Consider the following 26024-nt stretch of genomic DNA (forward strand, 5'->3'; position numbering starts at 1 on the left):
TAATTGGTGTTGTGCTGAGTGAAAACTACTGCCGTCTCTGCATGTGTGAATGTTTTAGCTTTGGAAGATTGTGGTTTTGTTGAGTCCCTGGCAGTGTCATTATTAGAGGAACTTCATTAATGGAATAGTGGTCTGATGCTGGAGTCACAGCTGCTGAATTGGCCATAAAAGCCGCACTCTGCCAATTTAGTATTTCATGGGAAGGGTTACCAAAGTGCACAATAGTAAGAATTCATTTGTAGTCGAAAAACTGAACTAGGGCAGTCTGTTAGCCAGGCACACAGTGGGAAGAAGAGAAGGATCTGGGTTTTACACCCAGGTTAATTTGATTAAAAAAGTAACTCTTTTCCTGACCTTGCAGAGTGGAATTGGAACACTGGCAGGAAATTGACATTCAGAATTCAGCAGTTTCTGACCACACCCAAGCTCCTCAAGAAATGGGATTGAATTTATCTGACCTTATTATAAGCCCCTACTTCTTGATAAACTGGCAAGAAGTCTTGACTCTACTTTTTTTTGGTCTTGGGATATGGACATTGCAGGCAAGGCCAGCATTTATTGCCCATCCCTCGTTGCCCTTGAGATTGATGGTGGTGGTGAGCCTTCTTGAACCGCTGCAGTCTATGTGGTCAATGTAACCCCACAGTGATGGTGGGTAGTGAGTTCCAGGAGTTTGACCCAGTTACGGTGAAGGAACAGAAATATATGTCCAAGTTGGGATGGTGTGTGACTTGGTGGGGAATTTGGAAGTGAGGGGGTTCCCATGCACCTGCTGCCCTTGTCCTTCTAGGTGATGGAAGTCACAGGTTCGGGCGGTGGCAATCGAAAAAGTCTTGGCAAGTTGCTGAGGTGCATCCTGTAGATAGTACACACTGCATTCAAGGTGCAACAGTGGTGAAGGGAGTGGATGTTTAAGGTGGTGGATGGGCTGCTGATCAAGCGGGCGGCTTTGTTCTGGATGGTGTTGAGCTTCTTGACTGTTGTTGGAGCTGCACCCATCCAGGCCAGTGGAGAATATTCCATCACACTATTGATTTGTGCCTTGTAGGTGGTGGAGAGGCGTTAGGGAGTCAGGAGGTGAGACACTCACTTGTAGCTAAGTATAACTAAGCACTTGATTTTTTTTCTTTAGATTTGTGACTAAAGCCCATAAATAACAGTTGCTATGTTAACAGATGCAAATCTAATGCATGGGTGTGACTAAGTGTGTTATTTTAACACAGACAATAGGTTAATAATGATTTGATCGGCACTTGCTGTTAAGTGCTAAATACATTTGAAAGCTTTATTTTCCATATTATAACTCTAAATCAATGCTCCTTCATTCCACTTACATTTAAAAAGCGCTTTATTGCACTAAAATGACCTCAATGGTTCACAAACAATGAATTACTTTGAAATGCATTGATTAGCATTACATAGTCAGATGTGACAGTCATTTTGTGCTAGTAACAACTCACAAACAGCAATGAGATGAGTGACCAATTAATCTGTATTCTTTGGTGTTAATGGCTGAGGCAAGAATGTTGACCAGACACTGGGAAAACTCCGCCTTTGGATAGTGCCATAGGATCTTTGCACCAAGATCTCATTTAACAAACTGAGAAGAACCTTGACAAGGTACAGACTTAGCGAACATAGCCTAGCGATCGAAAAAGGCAGACACAGGCAGACCAGGCTGCCAAGAGAAGACAGGATATGCTCTCACTGCAGTCAGGGAGTAGTTGAGACAGAGATGCACTTCCTCACAGCCTGTGGAAAATATCAGGGCATCAGAGAGAATTTCTACCAAAAATTCCAACAAATATGCCCTGAATTCAGAAATCTGACTGACAACCAAAAACTCCCATTCCTACTGGGGGAGGAGAGAAGCTGTGTAACACTGGCGGCACACTATGTTACAGCTTGCCATGAACAGAGGGACAACCAGTAAACTAAGACAAGAGTATATATAAACAAGGCGAATGTATATTTATAAACTCAGGAATATACCTGTTTATACACTGTATGAATGGAACCGCGTTTATGTGTTCAACCATAAATGTATTTTGATGCTTTGGCAACATAAGATGTACCTTATCATGCCAATAAAGCGATTTGTATTGTAACTGATCCAGTGATAATGTCTGACCTGAAGGATGGTACCTTTGACAATGCAGCACTCCCTTTACTGCACTGCACTAGACAGTTTGCCTAGATAATGGCCGGAATTTTGTCTACCTGGACGGGTCCGTGGCGGGTCGCGACCCCGCTGCTGGCTCAATCCCGCTGTTGAAAATGAACTTGCCTTAATGGGGCCTATTAAGCCCGCCCAGCGCGTTACCCGGCCTAATTGGATGGAGCAGGTCTGGTGACGTCATTCATGGCGCGTTTTCAGCCAGGATCTTTAAAGGGACCATGGCCACATTAGATTTGAAGTTTAATCTAACATAGTGCTGCCGGTGCACTACAGCATTGGAGTGCTGCAAACACTGACAATGACTGCACAGAGGCAGAGGGCTGTATCCAGATTCTCCGATGACTCCCTCCATAAGCATGCAGGGAGGTGCTCTTCCCTTCTGATGGACGGAAGAGACCTCCCCAGGAGACCAAGACAGCCTGGTGGCAGATTGCAGAGGAGGTCACGAGCAGGAATGTGGTCAGGAGGACCTGGGTGCAGTGCCACAAATGTTTCAATGATCTCATTAGATCAGGAAAGGTTAATACAAAGCCACACTCAACTACATCCTGCTGTGCCTCTCATCACATCACTATCACTCTGCCTTCCTTACCCTACTCCTGCACATCCTTACTCACACAAACATACCTTGCACCTCCACCCATCCCTCTCTCTCTATCTACATTATCACATCCCCATCTCACTAGCCACCTCTCCCATTCACCCTCATCCTACAACAACAACTTACATTTATATAGCGCCTTTAACATAGTAAAACGTCCCAAGGCGCTGCACAGGAGTATTTTAAGACAAAAAATTTGATACTGATCCACATAAGGAGAAATTAGGACAGGTGACCAAAAGCTTGGTCAGAGAGGTAGGTTTTAAGGAGCTTCTTAAAGGAGGAAAGAGGTAGTGAGGCGGAGAGGTTTAGGCAGGGAATTCCAGAGCTTAGGGCCTAGGCAACAGAAGGCATGGCCAGCAAAGGTTGAGCGATTATTTTCAGGGATGCTCAAGAGGGCAGAAGTAGAGGAGCACAGATATCTCGTGGGCGTTGTGGGGCTGAAGCAGATTACAGAGATGGGAAGGGGCGAGGCCATGGAGGGATTTGAAAACAAGGATGAGAATTTTGAAATCGAGGCGCTGCTTAACCTAGTGCAATCATATCAACTAACAATACACAAGGGTAGTCACTTGGGTGTTTTATCCAATGTTTATGTAAAGTTTCTGTTAATGTGGTGCCAAACATAAAAATCTATATTTTCAACACTTTGCATTCTTGGACAGATTTGTGTGCACTTTTGGAAGTGGCTTAGTGAGTTGTAGTGAATGGTGAGACATAACGGTACCCCCCACAATAATGATGAGTGTGAAAGGAATGGCTTGGGCATTGTCGGGATGCTTTATGGTGTTGGTTGGGGTGGTGCCAACCTGCCGCATCATGTGGCAGCCATATGGGCAAAAAGTTAACTAAATCTGGCCATGATGAGGCCATCCTTGGCCTCCTGGGCAACAATGTGCGCGGGTGCTGATGCCCTCTGTCCTGTGCAGCATCAGGTGATTGTGGAGAAAGTTGTTGGTGCTGCTGGTGTTTGGGCTCATCGTGGTCCAATTCTGAGGACCAAGGTGAGACAGTATAAAGGACACCCATGTTGATGGAATAAATGGCAGGTGAAGTACAGATGACAGAAGCAATCTGTCAATGGTGAGAGAGTTCTTCCAATGAGGTGAGACTGGATGGACTCTTTGCTGGAAAGACTTGCAGCCTGCAGAATCTGTGCTGGAAATGGACTGAGCAACAACTTCTGCCTGAGGAAAGTGATCATCTGTCAGGTGAGAGTTTTTACTGTACATTTGATGCTGTCAAGTAATCAGCTGGAGCAATGGCCACGGAACTCCCGCCTCAGGTTGACAGACGTGGTTCCCGAGCTGCGTGAATCCCGTGGCCATGCAGGGAAATTTAAAAAGTACGTGAAAAAAGGCTCTTGAGTACCTGTAAACTACCTGATAATTTAAATTGGGTCGCTCGCTGCTGCTGGTCTGGTCAGGTCGGCTCCACGATGACAGACGCGCCTGGGGGGAAGGCGCGTGGCGGGTGGGATGACGGCGTGTTCCCGACCCACTGTCAAATATCAACTTTACCACCCGACCCGACACTGATCGCACCCGTTACCACCCCGGAAAATGCCAGCCAATGTGTTGAAGGTCTAGTATGATGCTGAAACCCGCAACCTCTGACCCAGAGGCTCTAGTACTACAAATTGAACCAAGCCAACATGTTCGGTCCACATTTTGTTCCTGCATTTATAACTTTAGATTTTTAACAAAGGGAGGGCTGATACCTCTGCTAAAATAACTATTTTTGGAAGAAAAAAGTTTTTTTTTTTTAAAGAAGCATGATGGTAAACTGAAACAAACATTTATTACAAAAAGCCAAATAAAAGTTGAAGAAAATTGAAAGATTACATTTCTGCACTCATTAAAGCTATTTTGAAAATTTGAAAAATCAGTTGTACTTTGCATAGGTAATCTTTATAGCATTGTTATTTTACATGGTTTTGTTAACACTTGAGATCTCTCAAATAAACATGTTCTCCATAGCACAGTATCTTGCATACAGGTGCTGTGCTCTTCATCATATAGTCTAATGATTGACGATGGAAAAAAATTAATTCAGATTGCGTCATTAGCAGAACGGTTACAAAGCTTCTTTCAAAGTTGTGTGCAAAAAGCATTTTTTATCCTGTTCAGTTTATTCATGCTTGTAGTAACTTCTAAGTCTGTTGCTTAGATAATATTCTCATGGAAAATGCTTCCACAATTGATTTTCAGTGTCTTGTTTTTCAATTTTGGGCCTCAACAGTGGAAATGTTTTCCTGTGAGTTACAGTCAGTCATGGTGCGACAGAACCCTCTGCATGATTAGAATTGTTAATGATGAGTTGGAATTTGTGGTATTGTGTGTTTCTTTAAGAATACACAGCAGGAGACCCGTAGCTGGTCACAATGCTTAAAAAGTAGAAAATGTGAATGATTTTCAAATACAGTAACTGATGTTAAGAGGTTTCTTTATGTGTAGCTGATTTCTTAAGTTCTCTGTGCTGCAAACCCGCTGTCTAGTGGCCAGCCCTAAATGGGAAAGGGTTGGAAAGGTTAAGGCACAATGCAGCGAAACACAACAGAACATTGGAAAACGCAGCGCAGTGCAGCGCAGCAGAACATGAGCAACACAAATGTCTTTCAGCATATTTCTGAAAATGCACATCACAAAAGTTGTATGTAGCAAACTTTCAAAGAAAGTATTCGGATTTTTAAAACAAAACCATGAACTCAAATATATAAATAATCTTTTCTCCAATCTACCCGTTTCAAAATGATGCAAAAATATACTTTGGAACAAAGTGCAAAATGGTAATAGTAAGTGCAGACCAAATTGATCTTTTTCAATATGTACGAAAAAGATACTAATTAGATGTATTTTATATTGGACTGAAGTGTGCAGCTAGTGTGTGTTTATTTGCAACCCAAGAATGAAAACAGCTTTTCAAAATGTACTCCTAAATTCATATTTTTTGTTGTCAAACATTAAAATCAGTGTCTGCGTTACAGGGCAATCCCGTAGCATATTTTTCTTTGCAAGTACTTTGTATGAAAACAGCCGTGAGGTGTGCTTTCTGGCCATAAGCATATACCAACAGCATAGAAATAAATTAATAATATAGCTTTGGAGTTAAGTACCATAGGCTAGTTAAAATAAAACCCTGCACACTGCCTCGAGCTCAGGATTGCAATATAATTTTTCTGGCAAGGCTTGGTAATAATGGTGCTATAAAAAGATAACGCAGTATAGTCTAACATTTGTGTGTGTTTTTTTTGTCTGAGACTATTAAGTGACATTGGGGTTAATTTTACATTGTTAGTAGACATGAATTAAATGAATAAAGCCTCGTCAAAACAGAGGAATACATCAGTCTCATTTTTTGGATGCAAATTCTATCTAACACTAGTTACAGTTATTTGAACAGTGTATTCTCAGTTATGTTGAACTGAGCCGATTATAATTCAGCCGATTTTAATAATCGTACAAAAAATATATTTTGGTACTACGAGGAAATTTCAGCGTCACAGAAGAGTACAATTATTTGTACCAATACGCAAAAGTGCAGTTAAAGGTTGATATTCAAAGCTCATGAATTAGAGTGGGAAGACACAGGCTTGTGTCTATGATATCCTACCTCTGCGTTCCCAACCAGTCATTGGGTGAGACACCTGCACTGTTTTCCCAAAGGTTATCCAAGTCCAAAGGTAGACGGGTGAAAGTAATGTAAGTGGCAAAAAATGAGAAGGGGATCTACAATGTGTCCAGGATCAGTACAGTTTTGTCCGAAAAGGAAGGTTTCAGTGCCAGATCTAGTTCTCGGGAATGAAGTGGGGGGAGTAGGCAATGGAAGGGTAGGGGGACATCGAGGAAATAACAACCATAATATAATTAGGCTCAATACGGAAACTGAAAAGGAGAGGGAACTGAAAAAGTTAAAGATTCTTGACTGGAAAAAAGCCAATTTAATGAAATGCAAAAGAAACTAGCCAAATACATTGGAAAGAAAAATGTCAAACAAGGCAATGAACAAACCATGGGAAACTTTCAAAGAAGAACTGTTTAAGGTACAGACTAGACATATTCCAACAAGAAGTAATGAGGGTGCAGCAAAAACAAGAGCTCTTTGAATGAATAGAGGAAAAAAAGAAAGACTTGCATTTATATTGCACCTTTCACAACCACCGGACGTCCCAAAGCGCTTTACAGCCAATGAAGTACTTTTTGAAGTGTAGTCACGGTTGTAATATAGGAAATTAAAATGAGACTTTAAAAAGAGGCATATGATAAATTTTGGGCTGATAATACAAAAGAAAACCAAGCTGACTACAGATAAAGAAGGGAAGCGAAGAAAATGAGAAAGCCTAAGAGGGAGACTGGCATCGAACATAAAGCAAAATTGTGAAGGATTTTATGAACCTGGTGTGTGACATGAGTGGACCTAAAAGATGGAGGGAAAAAAACTTGATAAATTTCATGTAAATAAAAATGTATTTGCCGTAGTGTGACCATCAATGGAATCTAATAGATGAATAGACCCAAACTGTGGCATTAAATTGTTGGCTATCTCAGTTTGAGTTGTGTGCTTTGCTTTGGTCTTGTCTCAACTGCACCCACACCAATGCACTGAGGCATCACCACCCGTTTTGTCCTCTGGTCAGTTTCTACTCATTGGCCCACTTCACCAGATTCTACTTGTTACTTAATTATATACATTTCTTTTCTTAAGTTCCAATATGTTTCTTGCGTAACTTAGAATGGTATGTGCTTCAAGACTTTAATGCGCAAAGGACTTTATATAACGTACATAGATTACTGCAACAAAGTTTGAGCAGTTTATGAACTTATTTGACCCCCTCTTCTGTGTTACTATATTGTAACCCATCTGAGTATTTGTTGTCCCAGTTAAAGCAGGAAATACACTAAGCAAAGATTAAGATGCATTGGAACAAAATGATCCTGACATTGTTTAAATATTTCACCTGGCAACCCATTTCTATCCTTTAATAGCATTGCCCTGTCTTACTTAACTGAAGTCAAAGTGCAATAACAACTTCCATTTATCTAGCACCTTTTAATGTAGAAAGTCATGCAAGGCACTTCACAGAGGCATATTACTAAGTACTCCTAGTCATTTTTAAAAAATGGTTTGATTTTTAAAAAAATCAGTCTGAAGCCACTTTTCAATTACCAATTCCTCCTTTATGTTTTGTTCATTTTAAATGTTCTAGTAAGATTTTCATGAACCAAGACCCAGATCAATTCCATTTATCATTTCCTTTGGTTCGTACCGAACCCTTGAAAGTAATTTTGTTCAGCGCTGTTTTGTAAATAATAATAATGCAGCTCCGAAGAACTCTAGTAGTTACTTGATTTCTTATTTGAAATCTGTATGCATCCACTCATAATATTTTATAAGCTTAACAGTAACATGCTCTCTCAACACACTGCTTTAATTTGACTTTTATAACAAGCTACTTAGCCATATTTAGTCTGAATGATGTACCATCTCAGTACATTTTCAAAAGCTGTTTCTTCAGAAGAATGACTGATCTGTTCTCTTGCTCTTGTTTTGCATGCAAGAGAAACCCATAGTCCTTTCTTCTCATTGTATACACATAGCATTAATGGATTTGGTTCGCCTGTATTGCCTCATTACTGGCTTAGGTTTCAATCACAGAAGTCTTTCAGTGTATGCAAATAAGATAGAATCATCTACCTGAGAGTTAATATTCCAAGCTTTAAAGTGTATTATAAATCTAATGTTTGTATTTAGAGCATAACATCCTGTTCTTTTTTGATGGGCAAAAAGCTAAGCGAGCCTGGGCAGCTGTTTGATGTTGGCTTCAAGTGTTATTAATTTCATATTCCATTATTCTTTTCACTGTAGCACAAGTGAAGCTGATGTGGAGGCTGTCATGGATAAGCTATTTGATGAGCTGGCTCAGAAACAAAATGATAGTACGTAAGTTAATTTCTCTTGAAAGAGAATACATTTAGAACACAATGCCCAATCTCCACTGACCAATTAGTAAGTTCCATTGCTGTATACGGGTTGATGCCACACTCAAGTGGTTGTCATTGTATCAGTATTTTGTCTAATTTCTGTGTTGAATCATGTGCTATTATTCATCAAACCATGCATTTCCAAGGTATAAGAGATGAATTTTATAGTAATTATCCAGACAAGGCTGATTCTTTGTTCATGTTTCCATAGTAACAAGACCAAGGATTTTGAAAGTGCAAGGCAGAGAGCTGAGACTGAGCAAAGCTTGTGGAACCATAGTAGACTGCACATTTGAAGAGCTGTGTGATAAAGTGAGTACAGTCAAATCTTCAGCCATGGTGATGTGCTGTCTTTCAGCTTTGCTTTACTATCTGCGCACAATATGTTTCCTGAGCCAGGAGAGGTTTCATCCACAAATTGTTGGCATCTCGAGCGCAAATTGCTTTGTCACAACTTCTTCATTTTTTAATTTTATTGTGGGGAAGGTGAAGGAGATATCTCTTTCGTTGCAGATGAAAGGAAATAAAGTACACCGTAGTATAGGTGGACTGAACTACAGTTAATGAATTAAATTTAGCTATAATGGAAAACATAACCAGATATATCCTTCTACGGTTCCGCACATCAAAAGGTTCTCATGGGGGAGTCATTTGTAGTCTTTTCTTCATTCCTATCTTCCATTTCCCGCCCATCCCACATTGAAGAAACTTAAAATCACTTTGTTCCTTGTTTCTGGGTGACAGCTGACACAACTTTCACAACTGAATAAGAAACTTGAAGTGACACAAACACTGGGCCTTGAATGTGCATTCCTTTAGTTGGGAGCAGAAGATGTCAACGCTGTGTTCGGCCATTGTTTACTTACTTTGCTGCTCTTTGAACTTGTTTGTATATAATCATAAAGCTTTAGATCTAAAAATGGGAATATTATACTGAGGATTCGTATTACATTTGCTACAATCTATTGGGGAAATATGAATCTCTAAACTCTTAGTTTGACTTCAGTGAATCTATCTTACTCGCACTCGGCACGGTTTCTGTTTGGGTTTTTACTGATTTCAGTGCAACAAAACTCTTTTTCCCTGCTGTTTACGGCTTGCATTCATGTGGTGCCTTTTAATGTCGGAAAACATCCAAAGGTACTTTACTAGCACGATAGCAAAATACTGCGGATACTGGAAATCCAAAATAACAACAGAAAATGCTGGAAAAACACAGCAGGCCAGGCAACATCCGTGGAGAGAGAAATAGAGTCAACGTTTCAGGTCAAAACCCTTCGTCAGGACTGAGAAAACACAGGAAATGAAACAGATTAAAAGGCCAGTTTGGGGGCTGGGAAACGGGGATGAAAGAACAAAAGAGAAGTGAAGAGACATTAAGAGATATTCAAAATGAGACGAGATGGTGATAGGACTAGTAAAGAGACAAAAGACGGCTCTAGATGAGGTGTGAAATGCGCTGGCAGAATGGGAGACAGCTGCCATGTGGGAGAGAAAAAAAGGAGGGAATGGCACAAAACAAAGGTGTGGATAAAAAATATATATAAAAATGCAATAGGGGCCGAGGTTATGATCTGAAATTACTAGGAGTTGTAAGGAGAACGGATGGCAAGCTGGCAGGAAGTGATCAGAAGGGTGACCAAAAGGTTGATCAAAGAAATGGGTCTTGAGAAGGTTTTTAATGGTTGAGAAACAGAGAGGTTTAGGTAGAAAATTCCAATTCCATTGATTTCATCTTCTGAGGAATAGTTTTGCAAAGTTTCTCCACCATGTTCAACACAACTTTCAGCCACCTTTTTAATCTTAAATCCTTTCCAACTAGGTATTTCTCCATCTCTTTTTTAAAGTGTTAATCACCATAACAATAACTGCTCTATCAGGAGCCTGTACTACATATCCGACAGGGAGGCTGGGGGTTGGGATGAATCTCTTCTAATAAGTCTTCCCTGAAACGTATTGGCCTGGATTTTGCGGTCAGCGGCAAAGGAACGGTGCTCGCCATTCACTACGTTGACAGCTGCCCACAGAGTTTTCATGGGCTTTTGAGAGTCAACTTCCTGTCATCGGGCGCCTGATCCAGCGCGGTGCCCTCTGTGAGCAAGGAAAGCAGCAGCGTGGCTCTTCAACCAGTCAGATTGAAGAATCCTCACTGATACACGCAGAGTCTAAACCAGGAAGAATAAATTCGAATATTCGAATCCGATCCGGCAAATTACCGCCCCATCAGTCTACTCTCAATCATTAGCAAAGTGATGGAAAGTGTCGTCGACAGTGCTATCAAGTGGCACTTACTCGCCAATAACCTACTCACTGATGCCCAGTTTGGGTTCCGCCAGGACCACTCGGCTCCAGACCTCATTACAGCCTTGGTCCAAACATGGACAAAGGAGCTGAATTCCAGAGGTGAGGTGAGAGTGACTGCCCTTGACATCAAGGCAGCATTTGACCGAGTGTGGCATCAAGGAGCCCTAGTAATACTGAAGTCCATGGGAATCGGAAGGAAAACTCTCCACTGGCTGGAGTCATACCTAGCACAAAGGAAGATGGTTGTAGTGGTTGGAGGTCAGTCATCTCAGCTCCAGGACATCGCTGCAGGAGTTCCTCAGGGCAGTGTCCTAGGCTCAAACATCTTCAGCTGCTTCATCAATGACCTTCCCACCAACATAAGGTCAGAAATGGGGATGTTCGCTGATGACTGCACAGTGTTCAGTGCCATTCACAACTCCTCAGACAATGAAGCAGTCTATGCCCGCATGCAATAAGACCTGGACGACCTTCAGGCTTGGTGGTAACATAAGTGGCAGGTAACATTTGCGCCACACAAGTGCCAGGCAATGACTATCTCCAACAAGCGAGAGTCTAACCACCGCCCCTTGACATTCAACAGCATTACCATTGCCGAATCCCCCATCAACAACAGCCTGGGGATCACCATTGACCAGAAACTTAACTGGACCAGCCACGTAAATACTGTGGCAACAAGAGCAGGTCAGAGGCTAGGTATTCTACAGCGAGTGTCTCACCTCCTGACTCCCCAAAGCCTTTCCACCATCTACAAGACACAAGTAAGGAGTGTGATGGAATACTCTCTGTTATAAATCTCATCATCATCATCAAGAAACTACTCATGAAATAATGCTGGACAGCCAGCTGGTGGCGCCGTCCAAGGAGTATAAATACTCGGGCGTGGGCCCAGCTTACCAGAGACATTTTGTAAGACACGGAACTAGTGAAGTACAACTAGACCTCCATGTTCTGAAACAAGTTGATTAAAGCCTTGCTTTATGCTCAAACCAAGTGTGTAGTGAGTTTTATTACAGTCAATTTAATCAACTTGATATCGACTCCACGCTTTGGGTGATTTCGGGAACAGCCAGCTACGACTCGAACCGTAGAAGGGAACTCAGACAAGTAATCGATCCATCATGGAGAAACTACTCCGCCCCACCCGTCTCGACCTGGACCCGAATTCACTTACAGCTGCTAAGGTATGGAAACACTGGTATCGTACCTTTAGCAATTTCCTTGAGGAGTGTGGTGAGAATGTTCCTAACAAGTTATGAATGCTTGCTAATTATGTATCCCCTTGTGTTTGATTATATCGAAGACTGTGTAGACTATGACGCCGCTATCCAAATACTACAGCAGCTATATGTCAAGTCCCCAAATTAAATTTTTGCTTGGCATCTACTGGCCACAACTCGACAACAACCCGGGAATCACTTGACGAATTCCTTCAGAAACTTCGCAGGCTCAGCAGAGATTGTAATCTTAAAGCTGTTACAGCTGAGCAGTACCAGGAGGAGTTAATTCGTGATTCCTTTATTAATGGGATTGCATCTCCCTTCATACGTCAGCGTCTGTTGGAGAATAAAACCCTCAAGTTACAGGCTGCCTATGACCAGCATGTTCTCTGGACTTAGCAAAGAGGAATGCAGATACCTATCTTTCACCACATGCACGGGCTGCTGCTATCACTTTTAGTGACTCCTTCAATAGGCCTCAGTGGAAGCCCTCACGGATGACAACGCTAACCCGGCTGATGACAACCCTACCCTAGAAACCTACACTGATGATGACCCCGCCCTAGCGGCATCTTGGCAATCTGGAAGGAAGTGTTTCTTCTGTGGAGGTGCGTTCCATTATAGGAAATTCTGTCTGCTCATAACACAACCTGCAATCATTGCAGCAAGAAAAGTCACTTTTCTAAGGTATGCCAGCCAAGAGCCGCTGTTAGTAAGAAAGACCACTTTTCTAAGGTATACCGGTCGAGAGCTCCTGTTAGTTTTGCAGCTACTATCTATAAAACTGCTCCTCCCCCAAGAACCACTACTAAGTTTACAGCTGTCAAGGGTAAAACTGCCCCTCCTCCCATCACAGCTGTTTTTCCCCAAAATCTGTCCCATGCAGCCACGAAGGTTTCGGTAAATGGACACATTTTGAGTGCACTAATCGACTCATGCAGCTCTGACAGCTTCATTAGTGAGCGGGCTGTCAGTAAGTTAAAACTGCGTATTTACCCCTCGGACAGGGAAATTGCAATGGCTCTGACGACACTGACCACCAATTCTTCCGGCTTTTGTCTTGTTGACCTCATTCTCAATGGCCGCACTTATTTCTCCACCCGGCTCGGGGTGCTCAAGAACTTATGCAGTGATGTGCTCCTGGGACAGGATTTCCAGAAACAACACAAGACTCACTTTCGAGTTTGGAGGGTCAAAACCGGAGCTTACTATTTCCAAAGTACCGTTTTGTGCGCTTTCGGCGGCTTTGCTCGACGAGCCCTCCTTGTTTGCCAATCTTTCCCCCCGATGTAAGCCCATAGTCACTAAATCCTGACATTTCAGCCAAGATGATCGATCCTTTATTGAGGGGCAGAAATCTCTCGCCTTCTAGCTGACGGTATCATTGAGCCGTGTTCATCTTCCTGGTGGGCTCAAGTCGTCATAGTCAAAAATTCTCTGAAGCAACACAAGAAACGTCTTTGCATCGATTACTCGCAAACTATTAACCAGTATACCGACCTGGATGCCTACCCACTACCACGCATCGATGACATCGTCAATAACCTTGCTAACTACAAGGTATTTTCAACCTTTGATTCAAAGAGCGCATATCATCAAGTACCATTAAAGGGCTCTGACAAAAAGTTAACAGCCTTTGATGCCAATGGTCGGCTTTACTAGTTTTGTCGCCTTCCATTTGGGGTCGCCAATGGGGTGGCCGTCTTTCAACGGGCAATGGATAGCCTAGTCAAACAGGAGAACTTAACGGACACTTTTCCATATCTGGATAATATCACCATTGCTGTTCACGGCCAGAAGGAGCATGATGCCAAACCCCAGAAAATTTTTGACGTTCTCTGTCATCGCAACGTAACCTTAAATTAGTCCAAATCTGTGAAATCAGTACCATCAGTCAACATCCTTGGCTACTGGGTGGGCAACGGTGTCATCAAACTGGATCCGGAGCGACTTTGTCCGCTTCAGGAGCTCCCTCCCCCTACGAATCTCGGCTCTCTTCGTCGGGCACTCGGCATGTTTGCCTATTATGCGAAGTGGATACCCCACTTCTCTGACAAGATCCAGCCCCTGCTTCACGCAAAGTCATTTCCATTGGAGGCAACGGTTATTTCAGCTTTCAACCTCAAGCGACAACTGGAAAAAGCCACGCTTCGTTCCATTGATGAAAATCTTCCTTTCGTGGTCGAGTGCGATGCATCGGATGTGGCGATCTCTGCTACCTTGAATCAAGGTGGTCGACCCGTTGTATTTCTGTCCAGAACTTTGCAGGGTAGCGAGCTCCATTATCTTCCTGTCGAGAAGGAAACTACGGCCATCATCGAAGCTGTACGTAAATGGAGTCATTTTCTCACTCATCGCCATTTCACACTTATAACCGATCAGCGCTCCGTGGCCTTTATGCTGGATAACCAGAAACGCACTAAGATCAAGAATAACAAAATACAACTCTGGAGGATGGAATTGGCCGCCTTTGGATACACCATACATTATCGACCCAGCAAAGAGAATGTGGCCCCAGATACCCTCACGTGGGCATTCTGCTCTTCTATGTCAACTTCGACTCTGGCGGATCTTCATACTGACTTATGCCATCCTGGCGTTACCCGTATGTTGCACTTTGTGCAATCTAAAAATCTCCCATTTTCTACGGAAGATGTGAAAAGAACGTGCTCCTCCTGTAGAATTTGTGCGGAATTAAAACCGCAATTCTTCCGTCCATCGGATGGCTCGCTCATACACGCTATGCAGTCTATGCAGCGACTCAGCATTGACTTTAAAGGGCCATTGCCTTCCTCAACGCAAAACACCTACTTACTGACTATGGTGGACGAATATTCACGCTTTCCCTTGTCCCAATATGCTTACTTCCACAGTGATCAAATGCCTTGATCAAGACTTTTCCCTTTGCGGTACGGCCAATTTCATCCACTCTGATGGGGGTCCCTCCTTCATGTCAAGCGAACTCAAAAGTTATCTCTCCCAACGGGGAATCGCCACAAGTAAAACGACACCGTACCATCCCATTGGTAACGGACAGGTTGAGAGATACAATGCTATCATTTGGAACGCTGTTCGTCTTGCGCTGAGGTCATGCAACCTACCAGTCCAGCAGTGGGAAACTATGCTCCCTGATGTGTTGCATTCCATCAGGTCTCTCCTTTCTACGTCTACCAATGTCACACCTCGCGAGCGATTCTTCAGCTTCCAGCGTGGCTCCACCCATGGGACGTCTCTACCGTCATGGTTGGCAGCTCCCGGCCCCGTGCTGCTCCGAAGATTCGTCCAATCGTCTAAAAACGATCCTCTCGTCGATGAGGTAGAACTCATGGACATCAATCCCACGTACGTGCACGTGCGGTACCTTGATGGCTGGGAGTCCACCGTTTTGGGATCTGGCTCCCTGTCCAGCCGGTTCCACGGACCCAACTGATAGAGGGACCCACGGGGATGATGCCGACACTCTGCGCTCCCCCGAAGATGACTCCCTACCTGGGACATCAAGAAATCTGCCAGCTGCACCACCGGATCCACTCGGGGAGCTGAGTGCTCCCCGTGGGATAGCCACCCGAGGCCAGGACGCCGGTCAATCCCCGGCTATCAAACAGAATGAAGCCAGTTCTGCACCTGTGGGGACCCACACCTGGAGTCACGATCTCCCCAGCCTCCCGCGGGTCGCTCAGAGCAACACGGGCTCTGTCGATCCACCGGTACGGATCAAGTGGCCCAGGGACCAAGACACGGTCCGGGGAGACGTGCCTTCTAGCCATAACCAAAAATCTAAAAGACTGCGGCTATTCGTGGTCCGCCTAATCTGTTAAGAGGAAGTCGTCGGACTTCCAAATCTTTTAGGCAGGAAGAATGTTATAAATCTCATCATCATCAAGAAACTACTTACGAAATAATGCTGGACGGCCAGCTGGTGGCGCCGTCCAAGGAGTATAAAAACTCGGGTGTCGGCCCAGCTTCCAGGGACATTTTGTAAGACCAGGAACTAGCGAAGTACAACTAGACCTCCATGTTCTGAAACAAGTTGATTAAAGCCTTGCTTTATGCTCAAACCAGTGCGTAGTGAGTTTTATTACATCGCTTTCCACTTGCCTGGATGAGTGCAGCGCCAACAACACTCGAGAAGCTCGACCCCATCCAGGACAAAGCAGCCCGCTTGATTGGCACCCCATCCACCACCTTAAACATTCACTCCCTCCACCACCGGTGTACCGTGGCTGCAGTGTGTACCATCTACAAGATGTACTGCAACAACTCGCCAAGGATTCTTCGGCAGCACCTCCCAAACCCGTGATCTCTACCACCTCGAAGGATAAGGGCAGCTGGCGCATGAGAACACCATCATCTGCAAATTCCCCTCCAAGTCATACCCCATCCTGACTTGGAAGTATATCGCCAATCCTTCATCGTCGCTGGGTCAAAATCCCAGAACCTCCTTCCTAACAGCACTGTGGGAGTACCCTCACCACACAGACTGCAGCAGTTCAAGAAGGTGGCTCACCATCACCTTCTCAAGGGCAACTAGGGATGGGCAGTAAATGCTGGCCTTGCCAACGATGCCCACATCCCATGAATGAATAAAAAAAAAAAAATTCATTGTAAAACCGTGTACAGAAAGCAAAATTAAGTGATGGCAATGCCAGCATTTATTGCCCATCCCTAGTTGCCCTTGAGAAGGTGGCGGTGAGCCACCACCTTGAAGTGCTGCAGTCCGTGTGGTGAGGGTACTCCCATAGTGCTGTTAGGGAGGGAGTTCCAGGATTTTGACCCAGTGACGATGAAGGATCAGCGATATACTTCTAAGTCACAATGGTGTGTGACTTGGTGGTGTTCCCATGCGCCTGCTGCCCTTGTCCTTCTAAGTGGTAGAGGTCACGGGTTCGGGAGGTGCTGCCGAAGAAGCCTTGGTGAGTTGCTGCAGTGCATCTTGTAGATGGTACACACTGCAGCCACAGTACGCCGGTGGTGGAGGGAGTGAATGTTTAAGGTGGTGGATGGGGTGCCAATCAAGCGGGCTGCTTTGTCCTGGATGGTGTCGAGCTTCTTGAGTGTTGTTGGAGCTGCACTCATCCAGGCAAGTGGAGAGTATTCCATCACACTCCTGACTTGACTTGTAGATGGTGAAAAGGCATTGGGGAATCAGGAGGTGAAGACACTCGCCACAGAATACCTAGACTCTGACCTGCACTTGTTGCCACAGTATTTATGGTTCTGGTCAATGGTGACCCCCAGGATGTTGTTGGTGGTGGTTTCAGCGATGGTAATGCCGTTGAAAGTCAAGTGGCGGTGGTTAGACTCGCTTGTTGCAGATAGTCATTGCCCGGCACTTGTGTGGCGCGAATGTTACCTGCCACTTATCAGCCCAAGCCTGACTTGTGACTTATCACGCCGTTAAAAATTCACTTACACCTGAATGCACCAGCCCTAACTTTTTCTGGCGTGTTTAGTGAGTAACTAGTTGGTAAGTACCGCTACTTCACGCCCGTACATTGATTTCAGTGCTGAGTCGCTCGGTGAGGTACTGGTGGAGCAAAGCTTGTGGAGGAGCGGGGCAAATCAGACAGCAATTTCCACATTTAACCGTGCATGTGTGGACTCTGGAACCTGCTGTCCGATTTACTTCATAAAAATGGTGTGTATTGTTAGCCTCGCCATTATTCTTAATTCAAAATCTGGGCCAACAATTTTACATTCTTGTCCTCCATACCTTTACTCGCAAAGCTACCCTTGCCCTGTCATAGACCTCCAGGCAGTTCCAACCTCCGACCATCAAGGATCCCCTGACCTTTGATCTACTAAATTGGGTGACTCGACCACCATTCAACAAGGGAGCCCTGGGCTACTTTTCCAGCCTTTGACCCTAAGGCATCTCTGTCTTTATTTTTGCTTCTCTTGGCATCTTGTGCTTCTTGCATCCCTCGATCTTGCCTTCCAGAAGGCCATCCTCTCAACCTTGTGATAGCACAGGGCCTGAAGACTTCCAAGAGCTTTCTCTGACCACTTTCTCCATGATAGGCCAAACCCTCTCCACTTCTATTTTCCATCCTTGTTATAATTACTAGTGGCCTCTCAAAACTCCTTCTCTGTTCCTCCACTTGTGATGGTTTTGATACCTTTGTTTATTCTTGTCTCCTTTTAAGAAATTCATCCCAACTAGATCTTTGTCTCTTACCTCCATTGCTTTCTTTGGTACAACTGTTATATTTCTGGCTTCAAATCCTTATCCTTACTTTTAAATGCCTTCACAACGTCACCCCATTCTACCTCAGCAAACCCCATAAGCTCAGTGTCCTTGCTTGCATCCTATGCTCCTTCGTCCCTGTCCTCGTATGTAAATTTAAGTTTCTTTTTCTCGATGCTACTCCACTGGTGGCCAGTCTTTTCAATCTTCCTCATAATCCTTACTTTCTCTCTTCCTACTTTCACAAACTCACAAGATATTTATCAATGAGGAAGGCCATTCAACCCATTAGGGTCTTTCTGGATGGATGAACCAGAAAGTCCTTCCTTTGCTGTATCCAATTGCCTCTTAATTGAATCCAAGGCTTTCACATCTGGGAGTCCATTCCATATAATGTTCACTTTTTGTGTTAAGAACTTCCTGATGTCAGTCTTAACTTTGCCTTTTACTAATGTGCAGCTGTGACTCCTTAGTTTAAAATAAAAATCTAGATTTACTTTCGCCATAGTGTCAACGGTCTAATGTACCTCTTGTTAACAGTCGAATGTACCTCTATTGTTAACGGCCTAATGTACCTCTATTGTTAACAGCCTAATGTGCCTCGATTACATAATCTCACAGATGTCGCCTTTCAAGGCTAAAAAGCCCAAGCTTCTCCCATCCTTCCCTAAATGCAATCTTAAAGATCGCAATCAGCCTCGCTGCAGCGTCTTGAATGTCACAAGTCTCAAAAAAGTTTTCTCATTATTTTTAGCCCCATCCCTTGATTTCATCAATATGTTCTTCCCTCCCACTTGGTTTACTTTTGGTTTCTTCTCCACACAGTAAAGTGTTCTAACTTTTTTTTGATGAAAAGAATAGAGTAAAATGCAAGTTGTTGTAAATAGATCTGCTTGCAACAAGCTTATCAATATCTCTCAGCATAATTTCCTTCAGCTCTACCGATGTCGGGACCGATGTCCTAGGGGGAGTGTTTGCTAGTGCTGTTGGGGAGGGTTTAAACTAAAATGACAGGGGGTTGGGAACCTGTGCAGGGAGACAGAGGAAAGGGAAGCAAGGTTAGAAGCAAAAGACAGGAAGGAGAAAAGCAAAAGTGGCAGTCAGAGAAATCAAGAGTTTAAATCAAACATGGCCACAGTAAATAATAATTCTAAAAGGTCTAAGAGTGTTAAAAAAAAAAAAAAACAAGCCTGAAGGCTTTGGCCTAGAAATTGGGTATAGCCCCGCTTGAGGCGTTAGAACTGGCGCTGCGCAAAGTTTATAGCCAGACGAAACTTATCGCCGCCTGGCGCGATATTGGGTCGCATCGCCCCCAAAGGGGATTGAGGCGCGAATTCAGACGTTGCATGGGCCTCCTAAGGCGCAAAACTTCCGGCGCTACCCAATATCGGCGCGGACGGGCGCAGCGCAGGTGATCTCAATTACCGATAACCACGAGACTTCCAGGCGCCGGCCGGCTCTTAAAGGGGTGGGTCAATCAGCCTCAGCTTCCACACTCAACGCCCTGTAGGCCTCAGAATCGGCGCTCTTCCTTCTCTGGTGCAAAAAACTTGATCAGGATGGAGAAGGTGAGACAGAGAGCAGAGCGCTTCAGCACTGAGGCTCTGGAGGAGTTGGTGTCCACAGTGGAGCGCCGTCGAGATGTTCTATATCCTGACAATGGCAGGAGGCCGAATCAAAAGGATTACCGCCGAGCTTGGAGGGATGTTTCTCAGAGGGTCAACTCCAGCAGCATGGCGACCAGGAGCCCTGTTCAGTGCAGGAAGAAATTCAACGACCTCACTCGGGTCGTTAGGGTGAGTGTTGTTTATGCAAACTTCTGATTCCCTCCATCTGTACCTGACTTCGCGCACCCTCTTGCCATGATGCCCCAATGGCTATCTGTCAGCAAGCACCCATGGCCCTTTCTGGGCACACAAATGCACATTTGACTCAAGGCATCATGTAAGGGCTCTTGCACCATGGGGAGCATGAGATGCTCTCTCAAGGCATCATGTAAGGTCTCTTGCACCATGGGGGGCATGAGATGCTCTCTCAAGGCATCATGTAAGGGCTCTTGCACCATGGGGGGCATGAGATGCTCTCTCAAGGCATCATGTAAGGGCTCTTGCACCATGGGGGGCATGAGACGATCTCTCAAGGCATCATGTAACAGAGCTTCCCCTTCTTTCCCCTGCAGTCCAAGTTGGCAACGATCCGAAAGGACCAGTGTCGAACCGGTGGCAGACCTCCACAAGTGGTCACTCTCTCGGATCTCGAGGAGAGAGTGCACCAGATTCTTGGAGGACATCTGAGTGGTCCTGTTAACACTGCAGCTGCCGATCCCCTTCTCGACAGCGAGGGTAAGGCTCTCTCCTTTTTCAGCTGTCTCCTTCCACTTGGTCCCCCCGCCAGCATGCTTTCTTGGTGTGCAGCCATGTCAAAGCCTTGCCGCAATCTGGCATGCCTTGCCGCCAACCTGACCTTTTGCTAAAGCCACTCTTCCACCTCCCTGCTTTCAGATGCTGCATCACCAACTCGGGATCTGCGCCCTGAAGCTGCCAGTGCCTCCGGAGGCGAGGATCAGGAGGAAGCCGGAGCATCCGTTCCAACTTCAGGGGAGCGTACACATCTGCAGACTGGGGATAGTGGTTCCCTGGAGGGGAGGCGGGGGGCGGCTCTGCTGATGAGCCAGTTGCCAGAACAAGCGGCATGCAGCAGCGCAGGGGGGGGTAGGCAAGTTCGGCCACCGGCTCCCCGGAGGGCAAGGCAGGGAGTGATGACTGCTGCATAGAGTGCAGAGGAGGTGCGTAACCTTGCTGAAATGAGCACCCAGGCCCGGCTCAGGCACACTGAGCTGATGGCTGCAGTGGGGTGGATGCCTCAGTCGATAGAAACAATGGCAAAGAGTGTGTTGGACTTTGGAGCAGCAATGGAGAGGACTGTCCAGGGCTTCGGGGCAGCAATGGAGAGGACTGTCCAGGGCTTCGAGGCTGCAATGGAAAGGACTGTTCAGAGCCTCGGACAATCCCTGGAAAGGTCTGTCCAGGGCTTGTCCGAGGCAGTGGAACGGACCGCTCCGGCCTTGTCCGAAGCAATGGAAAGAACTGTCTAGGGCTCCTCTGAAGCACTGGCACCTGCCACACAGGTCCTCACTGCTGCCACGCAGTCACTTGCTGGCCTCGTCCACACCCAGATTGAGGCAACGCGAACTCTCACTGCAGCCACTCTATCTGTATCAGCTAGGATCACCCCGGGCCCTTCCAGTACCATACAAGGCCAGGAATCAGTAGAGCAGGCGGTTGAGCCGAACCGGTCCCCTTAGAGAGCCAGTGTGTCGGCCGACTATGGTGCAGGTGTCCTCTCTCGGCAGGTGACCATTGCTCATGCCACCGCTGGTACGTCTGCAGTGCAGCTGCCACCACCTGCAGGGCACACTGCTTCCAGCCATGCTCAGATCAAGCAGCCTGCGTCCGCACCCTCCAAGACCAGAGGTCGGCCAGGCCGTCCCTCAGGGGCTTCTGCGCTTCCACACAGTCAGCAGGCTTCCCCCAGCTTTGACCCCGCCACTGGGGTTCAATTACGTAGGAGCAGCAGGGAGGGAAGGGGCCGACCGTGAAAGAGAAGTCGTTCTCCATCAAGGGGCTAGCAGTAGAGGGAGGTGCAGAGATGTTTCTTTGGCCAAATTGAAGGACTCCCTCACCTGTTGTGATAGTTGGAAATGGTTTGTTTAGTTTTGCGGCTTTGCCGAAGAGTTAACTGTTATTTTGTTAGTTATGGTTTCTGTTGACATGACGTCGTTATGCTGGAAGGAAGGACTTTTGTGACAATAAAGAAAAGTTTTAATTTGCAATGGTACACGTAACTATTTACAGTCATGCTGGCCTTCAGAGCCTTTCAAAGATCCGCAGTGCGCAGGACGAATGACACCCATCATTCCGCCAGAGAGGCCTGGAACTGAGCCCTGATGAGCCTCTGACGGATGGCCCTTCCACTTGCAGGAGCCCTCCCATCTTCCTCCTCCTCCTCCTCGTCCGCATGCTCCTCCTCCTCGTCCGCCTGCTCGTCGTCCTCCTCCTCGTCCGCCTGCTCTGCTGGACCTTGAGGGTCGGCTGGCATTGGCTGGGTTCGTCGAATGGCCAAGTTGTGGAGCATGCAGCAGACGACGACGATGTGACCCACTTGCTCCGGCGAGTACTGCAGGGCTCCCCCCGAATGGTCCAGACAGCGGAAACGCTGTTTGAGCACACCAATAGTGTGCTCTACAATGTTCCTGGTTGCCTGATGGCTGCTGTTGTACAGCTTTTCTGCTGGGGTGGCGGCCAAACGGAGTGGTGTCATGAGCCATGGGCAGAGAGGATAGCCCTTGTCCCCAAGAAGCCAGCCTTGTGGGTGAGCCGGCCCCTCAAAAAGGTCACAAACTAAGGTCTGCCGCAGGATGAAGGCATCGTGGCTGCTCCCTGGGAATTGGGCGTTGACTGCCATGATCATTTGGCGGTGGTCACAGACCAGCTGCACATTGAGGGAGTGGAACCCCTTGCGGTTGCGGAAGTCCTCAGGATTGAGCAATGGCGCCCGCAAAGCCACGTGTGTGCAATCAATCGCCCCCTGCACCATGGGGAAGTCCGCAATAGCAGCGAAGCCCTGCGCGTGCTCTGCCTGCTTCCCCAGGCTCAGAGGGAAGTTGATGAATTGACGCCTTCGTCTATAAAGGGCAGCTGTAACTTGCCGGATGCAACAATGGACTGCAAACTGAGAGAGATTCGCAATGTCCCCAGTGGCTGCCTGAAAGGATCCGGTGGCATAGAAATTGAGGGCAACAGTCACTTTAACGGACACTGACAGAGAGGTCCTGCACCGTAGACGCGGCTGCAGATCCTGAGCAAGCAGGTGGCACAGCTCAGTTACAACCTCCTTCCCGAATCGCAGCCTTCACACACACTGCTCCTCTGACATTGCAAGGTATGAGACCTGCTGCCTGAATACCCTCGCAGCGTACCCTCGGATTGGCCGACCTCCATTGCCCCTCCTCCTTCTGGCCAATCCCGGCCCCCTCTCCCGCCGTCTCTCTGCCCCTTCACAGTGTCCGGCCATGAGGACGTTGCCATCCAAAGCAGCTCCCATACCGATGCCAGTCGGTCCAAACGCTGTTAGGTGTAGTGCTCCAGCTGCTCCGGACAGGTTTGAAGGTCCCAAGTATTCTAAGACTAAATTCCAAAAAATCTGCTCCACAGTAGCTCACCAACTCTCTCCAGCAATGATCACAATGAACAGGCCAAGTGGCTGCAGCTTTTATACTAGAGCTGTCCCCTTTAAATAGCGCCCCCCGACTACGAGAAGGGCCTGGTAGCATTCCATTGAACTGTCACTAGCAGCGCTAGGCGCAAAGGTTCCGGGCGCCACCCAATATCCGGTCCGGGGCACCAAAAAGGCGTTGCACACTGAAATGACGTCATGATCTGCCTGCGCCCGCGGGCGTGCGCAAAGAGTTAGCGCCGGCGCTAAAACAATACTCAATATGGGAGGTGGTGCAATATTCACTGCGCCCACCCGAACATTGGGTAACGCCCCAATTCTCGGGCTCTTTAGGCGCTAATCGCTGGCGCTACCAACCGAATTTCTAGGCCTTTGTGTCTTAATGCGAGGAGCAATTCGTAATAAGGTGGATGAATTAGCTGCGCAAATAGATGTAAACGGATATGATATAATTGGGATTATGGAGACATGGCTCCAGGGTGACCAAGGCTGGGAACTCAACATCCAGGGGTAATCAATATTCAGGAAAGACAGGCAAAAAGGAAAAGGAGGTGGGATAGCATTGCTGGTTAAAGAGGAGATTAACACAATAGTAAGGAAGGATATTAGCTCTGATGATGTGGAATCTGTATGGGTAGAGCTGAGAAATACCATGGGGCAGAAAACGTTAGTGGGAGTTGTATACAGACCTCCAAACAGTAGTGCTGAGGTTGGGGATGGCATTATACGGGAAATTAGAGACGCGTGCAATAAGGGCACAGCAGTTATCATGGGTGACTTTAATCTACATATAGATTGAGCTAACCAAATTAGTAACATACTGTGGAGGAGGAATTCCTGGAGTGTATACGGGATGGTTTCCTGGACCAATATGTCAAGGAACCAACTAGAGATCAGGCCATCTTAGACTGGGTATTATGTAACGAGAAAGGATTAATTAGCAATCTTGTTGTGCGAGGCCCCTTGGGGCGGAGCGATCATAATATGATAGAATTCTACATTAAGATGGAGAGTGAGGTATTTGACTCAGAGACTAGGGTCCTGAATTTAAATAAAGGAAACTATGATGGTATGAGGCATGAGTTGGCTAGGATGGATTGGGGAACGTTACTTAAAGGGTTGACGGTGGATAGGCAATGGCAAACATTTAAAGATCGCATGGATGAACTACAGAATTTGTTCATCCCAGTTTGGCATAAAAATAAAACAGAAAAGGTGACTCAACTGTGGCTAACAAGGGAAATTAGGAATAGCATAAGATGCAAGGAGAGGACATATAAATTGGCCAGAAAAAGCAACAAACCTGAGGATTGGGAGCAGTTTAGGATTCAGCAAAGGAGGACAAAGGGATTAATTAAGAGGGGGAAAATAGAGTATGTGAGTAAGCTTGCAGGGAGCATGAAAACTGACTGGAAAAGCTTCGATAGATATGTGAAGAGAAAAAGATTGGTGAAGTCAAGCGTAGGTCCCTTGCAGTCAGAATCAGGGGAATTTATAATGGGGAACAAAGAAATGGGAGCCCAATTAAATACATACTTTGGTTCTGTCTTCACAAAGGAGGACACAAATAACCTCCCAGAGATGTCGGGGAACATAGGGTCTAATGAGAGGGAGGAACTGAATGAAATCAGTATTTGTAGGGAAATGGTGTTAGGGAAATTGACGGGATTGAAAGCCGATAAATCCCCAGGGCCTGATAATCTACATCCTAGGGTACTTAAGGAAGTGGCCCTAGAAATAGTAGATGCATTGCTGGTCATCTTCCAAAATTCTATGGACTCTGGAACAGTTCCCATGGATTGGAGGGTAGCTAATATAACCCCACTATTCAAAAAAGGTGGTAGAGAGAAAATGGGGAATTATAGGCCGGTAAGCCTGACATTGGTCGTGGGGAAAATGCTAGAGTCCATTATAAAAGATGTAATAGCCGAGCACTTGGAAAACAGTGACAGGATCAGACAAAGTCAACATGGATTTACAAAAGGTAAATAGTGCTTGACTAATCTACTGGAATTTTTTGAGGATGTAACTGGTAAATTAGATAAGGGAGAACCAGTGGATGTGGTGTATTTGGACTTTCAGAAGGCTTTCGATAAGGTCCCGCATAAGAGATTAGCGTGTAAAGTTAAAGCACATGGGATTGGGGGTAAGGTACTGACTTGGATAGAGAACTGGCTGGCAGACAGGAAGCAAAGAGTTGGAATAAACGGGTCTTTTTCCGAGTGGCAAGCAGTGACATAGAAACATAGAAGATAGGAGCAGGAGTCGGCCATTCGGCCCCTCGAGCCTGCTCTGCCATTCAATGCGATCATGGCTG

The 26024-nt window shown here is 45.8% G+C and overlaps 1 protein-coding gene across 4 annotated transcripts in view; it reads left to right on the top strand.

The window, feature by feature from the left end:
• The window catches only part of afg1lb (AFG1 like ATPase b), a 182198-nt gene that overhangs the window by 109121 nt on the left and 47053 nt on the right, over positions 1–26024 (top strand). For 2 of the 4 annotated variants that reach the window (XM_085997773.1, XM_085997775.1), the window contains 2 exons: positions 8646–8716; positions 8973–9073. In XM_085997773.1, coding sequence (XP_085853899.1) covers positions 8646–8716; positions 8973–9073 — 172 coding nt within the window. Of the gene's footprint in view, positions 1–8645; positions 8717–8972; positions 9074–20651; positions 20815–20973; positions 22316–26024 lie in introns of those variants that run through there. The other 2 variants (XM_085997772.1, XM_085997774.1) reach the window with 2 other exon arrangements.

The sequence above is a fragment of the Somniosus microcephalus genome, chromosome 9, assembly GCF_052327205.1.
Source record: "Somniosus microcephalus isolate GS21.2 chromosome 9, FLI_Smic_1.0, whole genome shotgun sequence".
NCBI classification, from domain to species: Eukaryota; Metazoa; Chordata; class Chondrichthyes; order Squaliformes; family Somniosidae; genus Somniosus; species Somniosus microcephalus.